The sequence below is a fragment of the Symsagittifera roscoffensis genome, chromosome 8 (assembly GCF_963678635.1).
Source record: "Symsagittifera roscoffensis chromosome 8, txSymRosc1.1, whole genome shotgun sequence".
Classification (NCBI taxonomy): Eukaryota; Metazoa; Xenacoelomorpha; order Acoela; family Convolutidae; genus Symsagittifera; species Symsagittifera roscoffensis.
Genome location: NC_087069.1, coordinates 38,509,982 through 38,520,519, shown reverse-complemented (window position 1 = coordinate 38,520,519; position 10,538 = coordinate 38,509,982). Strand labels below are relative to the sequence as shown.

Here is a 10,538-nt window from a genome sequence, read left to right as displayed (position 1 = left end):
TAATTCCACTATCGTACAGCAAAGTGTAAAGGTCACGAAAAATGTGCTCGATTGCTAGTCTAACTCAACTGAACTGAAAAAGAAATCAAAAGCCAAATTTGATCGTGACTTTTTCCTGAAAAAAAAACATAACAAACCCAAATTCATCCACACCTATACAAGAGTCTTCACTACGTTCATTGACTCTTAAACAGATATAGAATATGACCTCATAATATGACTTATTATCAAATCGATGAGATACATAATATGATAGATATAACGATACAGCAAAAAGTTAAGATCAAATCACTTCTTCGCAGCAGTTTCTCGCATAGTTTTGTTAATCACTGTCATCCAAGTTTATCTTCTCGATTATTTTGGTGACCCACGCAACAATTTCGGGCATTCGTCTTTGTCCAACTTCGTACACCTAGAAGTGGGAAACATTAAACTGAAACTTAAGTTCATCTATATACACACCCAAACGAGACACTAATGAGCTATAGTAATATATCTGAAGTATCATATAAAATTTTTACGAAATCACAAGTCCCAAATGAGTTTACAATCTAGAGAACTCATTAGTCTTATCTCTAAATTGCCAATCTACAAGAAAACTATAGTACATAATACTATGACTTAGAAGATGATTTGATTGAGTATCTTTTGACTACAACATCATGACCTCTATGTAAAGATCCATTAAGGTATGAATTACAAAAAATTGACCGCAGCTACCGATGTTCAGTGTTCATTAATTGAAGTTTATGTAAATTTCCTTCCAAAATATAAAAAAAAATGTTTCATCCTGTTGTGCGACATCCTATCAATAATGAAAACGGGTTTTTTAAATTGTTCGAGCATTTCAAATCCTGTATCAAAACAGTGCCTTGAAAATGTACGAAAAATGAAGAAAAAAAAACGCAAATGCAACTCACCCCCTCGGACACTTCGTCATTTGGCTCCCCCTGCAGTCTGCTGTACTCTCCGTATGTCCTCACACACATGTTGGTGATGAGAGAGAATGCAAAAACTCGCATGCCCAGGTAGTTGGCCATTTGAACTTCAGGGATCGTACTCATCCCTAGAATACACAAGCAGCTTACTCAAGTACTTAAGTAGTAAATCCACTTATCAAAATACCCCGGCCCAACCTCCACTTAGTTAAGAGATCCAAATGATTAGCTGCTTAATCAATTTTATGGTATTAATCCCCCATTTGATTTTATTGCTATTACCCTGACCTGCTGCATCTGCTCCGCCCCTAATGAGGAATTTGGACTCTGCTACAGTCTCGAAACTAGGTCCATTGATGATACTGTACACGCCATTCTAAAATTAAAAACTCATTCTCAATCAGTTTTACTGATCCATTGTTGAACCAACTGGGAACAGGTAAGCTGAGAGTTTTCTCGTAGTTGCGTCTCAAAAAAATCCCAGATGTTTGTAGTTCCTAGTCTTTTTTGAAATAAGTTCGCGAATTCCCAATTGTCGCGGTGCCTTGAAGCATAAATTATTAAGCAGTACTTGCTCCTTATAGGAACATCTAAAAAAAATAAAACTAATAAATTCGCAGATAAAAAACAAACAACGATGACTGCTGATGCTGATATTTTTTTCTGATCCTCAATTATTGATTTAAAGGCAAAGAAATGTTTTGACTTTTCTCCGACAATATTTGCAGCTTATTTCAATAAAATCTATCCCTCAGTTGTCAAAATTACCATTTCGATTCAAGGACCGTGAATCAAATTAGGTAAACAGTACTTCCAATTTTTCAGCCTTGTTGGGCTTCTCATGTACAAAGCTGTGCATAAAAGATTATCCCTACATCGTTCCTCGAAGCAGTCCCCATAAACCATCGTTAAGTCCTTCCGCCTCTTTATATAAATCCAAAACTAAGTTTTCTTGTATTTCTTTATCGTATAGCGCATAGGGTAGATGTTAACGTGAGTGAAAACAGTTCTCGACAATCAATTGAGATCAATCAATTCTGGTCAATATTCATTAACATTATTCCGGGAATACGTTTCAAACTCTCTATCGAAGCCAAGATAGACCATATTGTTAAATTAAACAAACTAAGAATCTGTTGTTTGAGTTATCGCGAAGTAATCAGGTTCAGCGGGTCAAAGTTCAGGCAAAAGTCAGATCTGCGGTGGAGATGATTATCAAAAAGATCATTTGATTAATCATAGTTACAGACAGATCCCAAACAACAAAACCAACGATCCTGCCGCAACGTGGTGCCCATTTCAACTCCTACCAGCCAGTACATGTTATAAACTAATTGATTTTAATGGATTACAGAGTTTAATAATAAATTGTTTTCGAACCAATAGAATATATATAGAATGAGGCGCGGATCTCGGACTTTCTCGGAGGGGTGTGCGGATTTTAAAAAATTTTGCCGACCTTTTTTGAGGTGTTTTTATGCACTTTTTGGAAAATTTCTACCAAAAAAATCCAAAAAATTGCATTTTTTTGGCGCCCGCTCCCCTCCCCCCCCCCCCCCCCCTCCTCAAAATTAGTATAGATTGGCGCCCAAGGCGCCTTTAATTTAAAAATTTTAGGGTCCGTCAGCGACAAATGCATATCTCAAAACAGTACAAAGAGTGGACCCTTTGGATCGGCAGGGGGTCAAATCGGCTACTGTATAGAATATATATAGATCAATTAGACATCAGATATTACATCGATGATTAGACGCAAACCTGTCACGTGATGCCTCAGACTTTCTTCTAGATTTCACTTACTCTGAGACTTTGTGAAAACCCAGGCACCGTCTTGGCCGCCTCATGCGCGTGATGTTGCAATTCAGTGTCATAGAAGATACTGATGAAGGGAAACCCTTTCTCGGGGTGAACTATGCCTCTTAATGCATTGTCACCAGTGAGATTAATGTGGTCTTTGATGACCATCACGTCACCTACAAACAAAACCAAACAAGTATGGCTAGTTGCTGTGCAAGTAACACAATGTTCTGATTTGGTGCAATGTTCTGATTTGGTGCAATGTTCTGATTTGGTGCAATGTTCTGATTTGGTGCAATGTTCTGATTTGGTGCAATGTTCTGATTTGGTGCAATGAATTTTGAACGTTTATTCACAACTGGCCCCTTACGAGCTTTTGTCGAAGTGCCAAATACCGCAATTCCGTCCTAATCTTTCGAGAAGATACAAATCAATGCCAATACTTAAGTTAACAGAAAAATCTATAGTTTTAACATGAACCAGCGTGAAAAATTAAAAAACATGTCACTCAAACTGTTAAACACAATGACAACATGATTTTACACAACACCTGTTTCATATTCCTCGTTCAGTCCTCCTGCCGCATTGGATAGAATCAAAACTCTCACTCCTAAATTGTAGAGAATCTTCACTAACTGACCGATGTACGCGAAGGAGTAGCCTTCATAGAAATGAATTCTGCCTTGCAAACAGACCTAAAAAAAAAGTCATAATCTTGCTTTTCCAAAACCTTGCTTTTCAGAGGCGAAGTGCAACTTTGCATCATTTGCGATACAACACAAACATAGCATGTCAATCTAGCAGACCGTAAATGAGACGAACACCGCTAAGTCGAAAAAATAATAATATAAAAAATATCGAAAAAGACAGAAGTTTAGCATAGTTCACCTTGAGAAAAACGTACCAATAAAGACAAATGCCAGAAAAGAATTAGCATTGAAACTTAGGTGGTGGTAAGACGATAACACTTAAGCAGATACCAGTTGGACCGATAAAATATTGTTGTTATTTAAAAATTTTGAGCTATCAATTATTTTGACGGTCGAAATTGCAAATCCTCAACACACTAGCTCTCACTCGAAAATAGTTTCATCATCAAATGACGCAATTTGATTTGCATGAGTCTATCTCAAAAACCTTCTACCGAACTTAGCGAAAAAAATGAAAAACCTGAAAAAAAAAGAGTTTTCGAATAGTTTGCTTAAAGCGTGTTGGAAGAGCACGGAAAGTCAGTTCGGCAACCTAGAAAATACTATTTCAAATTTTTTCTTTTAACTCACCCTCACCCCTAGAGAAAATCTTAGGTCCGCGCCTGGATCAATAACCGTGAAAAACTATAGTACCAAAACTTGCAACCATTATCAAATTTCAAAATCAAGCAATAAACTTTACGCCCAAAGAATCCATGCCCAATTAACTGGTATCATTGCAAAAGGATTTAAAGCTTAAAAAAAATTAAACTTACCACTGGTGTGTCTGCGATCGAACCAAACACTAACCGGCCAGGATGTCCTTTTACTTGTGTCCTCGGGAAGTTGTCAATTTCATCATAGGAAATTTCTAGCGGATTCTTTATAACAGATGCGATTCCTGAATAATGAACGAGGGTACTGCCCAACGAAGTTCTGAAAAAAAAATTAAAATTTCTTACCTTGCAGACCAGTTCCTGTAATTATCCCTATTCTTTTAATTTTTGAATCTACGCCAGTTTTCTTAACTATTTGAGCAACAATTTCAGTATCCATTATATAGAAATTGAGTTCACAATTTCACCATCGAAATTTGTAGAGTGGCAAGAATGAAACCTTGTGGTCCAAAGCCAACAGAAGATATATCAAATTTTAGCTCTTCTTTGGCATCATAGATGATTAGCAAACATCGCTGCGATAAACTGGAGCATGAAAGAAGCACTGCTGCGTTCACAATTGTTGATTGATCACTTCTTACTCATCAATAGCAGTAAGAATAGAAGCTGTGAAATATATTATAACCAACACATTGTAGAATCGACAGATGAATCATAACCCTGTGTGTTCTACATGTAATCGATCAATTTAGAATATTTCCAGATAGCAGACGATCATTTTGGATTTGAAATAAGTGAAAACAAAAAAAACGAATACCTATTCTTCTGAATATCTAACCCACGAAACTCTGAATCAACGTTAAATTACAAAAGGGGCCCTTCCGTTTAGTTACGGTCAAAGCAGAAGCTGGATAAGGGACATACCAGCGTTATTAAAAAAAAGTATATATCAGCAAACTGTATCATTGTATCAATGAAGTCACATATCAACATTAAATGCATCGTCGTAAGGTTAAATTATATTAGCCGTTCTTATTACGTGTTACTCTTGATGTTAATAATTTTTTCTCCTTCTTCTGTAGTATTGTTGACTTATTTTTTAACTATTTTTTGTTTTTAGACAACTGATATTAGCCATCATGAAACTGATGGTAGCCTGGATATGGCTAGAAACAAACTGAAAAAATCGACTAGCACATGACTTGCAACAACAGCAGTGACAAGCCGAAATGAGAAAATTAGAAAAAAAAATTCTGAATGAAATGTGTCATACCGTAAAAAAAGACATGTTTTTTTTGACAAAGAAAAAGCCTAGTCTTGAAATCGTGTAGATTAGGAGGTTTGCTATTTTGATATAACTTGTTAATAGTTCTCCGAACAATATTTTTAGCAGAGAAATGCTTGTTACTAATATATTGTTACTGACCCAAAGTGGGGATGTTGAAAAAACCCTGGTCCTATCGAAACCATTGAAACAGTCTACGGTATCTGCTCAAAAAATTGTGCAAATCTTAAATTTGTTCATTTGAATTTTCAAAGTATTATTAGAAAACGGATGCAATTGAAAAAATTTCTTGATGATATGGGCGAAAATACAATTATAGGAATTTCCGAAACGTGGCTTAAAAAAGAAGATAGTGACAATTTATGGAATTTCCAACCTAGAACGCATGCGATGTTCAGATATGATAGGCAATCAGCGGTAAAAAAAGAAAGGCGGTGGCGTTTTCTTATATATACCAGTCAAATTGGCTCCGAAATTGAGGCCTGATTTAAATTTATTTGATAAATAAAAATATGAGTCAGTGTGGGTTGAGTGCAAATCTACATTTAACATTTCGAGTAAAGAAAAAATGTTAGTTAATTTGTGTTATAACCCAAGCAGATCAAACTTTATTGATTTTTTGGAACAATTAACGCTTAACATAGATAATGCGTTTTCAGTTTCTAATAAAATTACGCTTCTGGGTGATTATAACATAAATTATCTGGATAGCAAAGAAAAAGAAAATTTAGATTCTATAATTATTCCATATGGATTGAAGGTTTTTTGTCCAAACGATGAGACCAGAATTAGTTCCTGTAACATTCGTCTACTGCAGTCACACATGAGGCTCAAGAAAAATAGGCCCTATAACCATTGGCTCAAGAGTCAGGGACACTATCTCTTGTGTTTTTCTACCTCAAATCAGTCGGAGCCAATTCGGTTCGCTTGTGACATGAGACCAGGGAATTCAAACATTGGATTTTAAAGTTTGAGTTTGAGTAAATTCTGTTTGAGTTTGATGTTTGAGTTTGACTCAAACAGTGAAATGATGTTTGAGTTTGAGTTTGAATTTTTTATGTTGACACTCAATTTTCATGTCTTTAACCTTGGCATGACATACACCGTTTTTTGCGTAGATTCTATTGAAAATGACCAAATTGCATTTAAACCAAAACAACAAAAATCTACCATTTATTGGCAATTAACAGTAACAATTAGCAACAGTAGCAATTAACAAGTAACAGAAGTAAATCAGTTAAAGAGATAGCAGTTTTTATTCAAGAAAGCATTTCTTGCTTGATTTTCGGGCAACATGCGATTTTGCAAAAAGTTTCGAGAAATTCTTGTCAAAGAGAAAAGCCTCTCTGGGTCGGCACTTGTAGGTCTGAACGATTTCATGGCCACGTCTATATCGAATGATTGTTTATCATCATCCACATTAAAAGCGTCAAAGTCCAGCGTTGGCTGTACAGAATATCGAACCGATTAGATTATTCGAACCGATTATTCGACTCCGATTCGAAATGCCTGATAGTAATAGAATGTCAAAGATCCACGGAATTAAAAAATAATGCGCGATTTTCGTACGGAAAAAATCCTACACAAAAACAGGCAGGGTTTGAGTTTGAGTTTGATGTTTGAGAATATAGACGTCTACAGTTTGAGTTTGAGTTTGAAAGGAATAGTTTGAGTTTGATGTTTGACTGTTTGAGTTTGAGTTTGAACTCCCTGCATGAGACTACGACCCGTTACATGTGACATTCGACCAGAATGGCCAAAATGCAATCTCTGCAGAATTCGGAATTTTAGCAGTAAGCCTTCCGGATTGGTGGTTTTTAAGAACTAAGGGCGTTATTGGAACGTTTAGCCAAACGGTGAGGGCTGGAATATTCTAGTATTTTAAAATTTCAAAAATTCGAATGATGACGTCACATTTCTGAGAAATGCTGAAACGGCCATTTTAACAAAAAAACGAGTGAAAAAAAACACAACAACGTTAGTTGCGCTGACGATAACAACGACAATCGTGTTTGAAAAACAGCAGCAGATTGCAGAGAACGTTCCGAGTTGCAACTATTGTGCTGCTACAATAGTTGCAAGGCCGTTGCAAACAACGGTGAAGGGTAAGAAACCAGCCTTCCGGATTAGGAAGAAATCAAGATCAACGGGCTTGATTCAGCGGATTCAAGAAACCGGAGGGGTCTCGGGACGGAAAACTTTTATTGACTCGTGTGAACTTTTAGCATCCTGTCATGTCCTGACTTGAATTTAATTGATATTTGGATTAGTTTTGACAAGGATGAGGTGCTAAGAGTTGGGGGGGAAAGGGTTGATCCATCTTCGATGGAGATGATGATTTTTATCTACTGAACAAAAACAATAGTAATATAATAAATAGTAGCCCTGTTTTTAGGAGTGACCTCGTGGTCTGGGGATACTGAGACCCAGCCATGAGTTCACTATTTTTGCGTGTAATTCAGTTAATTTGAGCGTTCTGGTCGAAGCCGGAGAACAGTAACGTTTTTGTCGACCCGATGTTAGAAAAGACCACCGAAAAGTACTGGCTTGGTAGAGACGGTGAAAAACATGCAAAGCTCTGTTTAGACGCTGGCCAGTCGTCTTAAGACTTAGTTTTGTTATCCGTCGATATGTATCTTCCGGGCGAATGTTGCATGTATGTTTTTATGGCGCTCCTGGGTGTTATTCTTTTATAACATCATGACCGGCGGAACCGTTAACGAGCACTCCGCGCCGAGCGGATGCTCACATTAACGCCCTTAATAGGCCTAAACCGCCGGGGCGGAAGGGTAGTTCGGAACGCGGAGGCCTTTCGGATTGCCGTGAATAGTTTTTTAACCTAGTTAAGACCGAAAATTCACAAACCAGGAAGGGTGGGGGGATCGGCCGTTTCCTCGTCCCCTGAGTGGTTGGTGATCAAAAACACTTAAAGATATAAGTAAAACCAAACAAAAAATAGTATAGTACCCAAGAAAAACAAAAAACATAAAAAAAATAACCGAAAAAACCAAAAACAGTAAAAAAAAAGTAAAAAATCAGTAGAAATCATCCCCCCAGACAAGATGTGATTCAACCCCCCCGTTTGTTGTTGATAGATATATTGTTGTTACAGGCATTTATATCAGTCAGGATTGTTACGATCAATTTTGTGGCCCGTTTGTGAGGCTTGTACTGTAGAGTTATTTGAGCATTTAAGCACGTTAATGATAAATTGCGCTCAATCCTGAAGGGTCAGCTGATTTGCGCTCAATTCGGAAGGGTCCTGGGTGAAGACCGATCCGGCAAGCAGTACAAGGAGCAACAAGAAGGGGCTCAACGACAACAACAATCGACTGTTGGGTATCGTTAACAAGTTTTGTATCCCTTTTGGTACAAAAAGTAAGATAGTAATCTGTGGGGGGCTCGACAGTGCTGCACTGTAGTGACCCTTCACCGAACTGCGAATATCCGAGTTAAGCACCTTAATTCGGATAATAAACAAACCCGGTGGGGTATAGTATTACTAATATTATTACTTATATAGCCTATATTAATAGTCTTATATCGTTTTTCAGTTAAAAACAACGAAAACAGACCGGTTTTTAGGGTCAAAATAGCGATATTTTGATCCCCCCACAAGTCGCGATTTTTGAGATATCGATATTTTTTGAAACGGAAAAAAGCGCTAAGTTAGTGTGTTACATCGTAACTGCACTACTGTAATAAGTAGAACCGGTTAACTTTAGTTCGGAAGTGGTTGGAACTAGTTTGGTACCAAAAACCAAATTTTCCCATTTTTTGATAGTAAGAAACACTATAAAATCAAAAAATTTTTTGAAATCTTTGAGTTAGGACAGTAAAAATAGTTGTTCGGACAACGCCCACTAGTGAATCTACGAGTTTTAAAACCCGCTACCCGAAAGCCTTCCGGGTTGCAGAGAAATCGGACATAACGTGTTTGATTTGGTGGATTCATCAATCCGGAGGGGTCCAGGTAGCACAGTTTTTCGCAAATTTTTTCTACAAAAGCGTTTTAGATCGGGTCTTTTGCATTGAACTAGAAGAGTATAGGCCTTCTAAGCTCAGATCAATAATTTTTAGGTCGAAAGGACCAGATTTGCGGAAAAAGTTAGGCGGAACCTATAAGAGAGAAAATTTTTGAGTTTGGAAAAAAGACGTTTTGGTTAATAACTTTGGAACTACAGAGCATATCGAGTTGATCTTGGTACCAATAGATCAGAGATTAGCTGAGCTTACTGACAGGATTGGGAAATTTCCCGGAAAAACGAGCGAGAAAATTTTTTGAGATTGTTTTTAGCAAATTACACAAATCCGGAGGGGTACACCCTTCACGTTTTATAAATTTTTCTGAAAAACCCTTATACCCCTACCAAAAGTTGATAGCGATTGAACTAAATAACTTAGGACAGTTCTAGACAAAAAGGGAGGGGTGAAGGCACAAGACAACCATAATAGAGTCGAAATTAGGCAAGAGATAAGACCCTTCACCGTTAGTGTGAATTGTCAAATAAGTGCCTTAACTTCAATCCGGAGGGGTCTAGGAAAGGACCATATACCCTTCCCAGTTAATTCAAACAGCATAAAAACAACGCAGAACGTATCCGGAGGGGTATAAGCTGAAATTAAGAAAACTACGAAAAGCTACTTTGACAGAGTTAAGGGCTCCCAATCCGGAGGGGTCGAAATTTTTCAAAGTCAGAGGGGTCCGAATCCGGAGGGGTCTACTTTCCACAAAACCGGAGGGGTCCAAATCCGGAGGGGTCTACTATTAACTAACTCGGAGGGGTCCCAATCCGGAGGGGTCCATATTCTGACAGTCCGGAAGGGTCCTATTTGTGCCAATCCGGAGGGAAATTATTTTATTAAGGACTTAGGTAAACGAAAGAAAGACTAAAAAGCGAGAGGTATTAGGTTATTAATACACAGGCTAGGTATCAGTGACTGCACTGGTAACTTGCCTTTCAAAAAGAACCAGACTAATACAAAACAGGTCCGAACTCGGATATTCGCGACACTAAGTCTAAATTAAAAAGAGCGTGACTCATTGGTGTGGATTGAAACATAATACGTTTTTGGGAAAAGTGACTGCCCTGAGGATTTTAGTAGTTCTAGCTCGGGCAGTCCGAAGGCAGATAGGTAACACAGTACTCGGTGGGTGCAATAGACGCCCACTTGAGAAAATTACTGCCTTCAAAGTTTTGTCTGTTTGGTG

General features: G+C 37.6%; 1 protein-coding gene across 1 annotated transcript; it reads right to left on the bottom strand.

Moving 5' to 3' along the window:
* Positions 1–276: 276 nt before the first annotated feature.
* Positions 277–4,631, bottom strand: LOC134852862 (purine nucleoside phosphorylase 1-like). The gene is made up of 7 exons (XM_063868697.1): positions 4,387–4,631; positions 4,201–4,325; positions 3,286–3,430; positions 2,739–2,911; positions 1,227–1,314; positions 921–1,066; positions 277–412 (listed from the first exon to the last, which is right to left on the bottom strand). Exons 1-7 carry the CDS (start codon positions 4,478–4,480, stop codon positions 323–325), a joined length of 861 nt encoding a protein of 286 aa, XP_063724767.1. The 5' UTR covers positions 4,481–4,631; the 3' UTR covers positions 277–322.
* Positions 4,632–10,538: the final 5,907 nt, after the last annotated feature.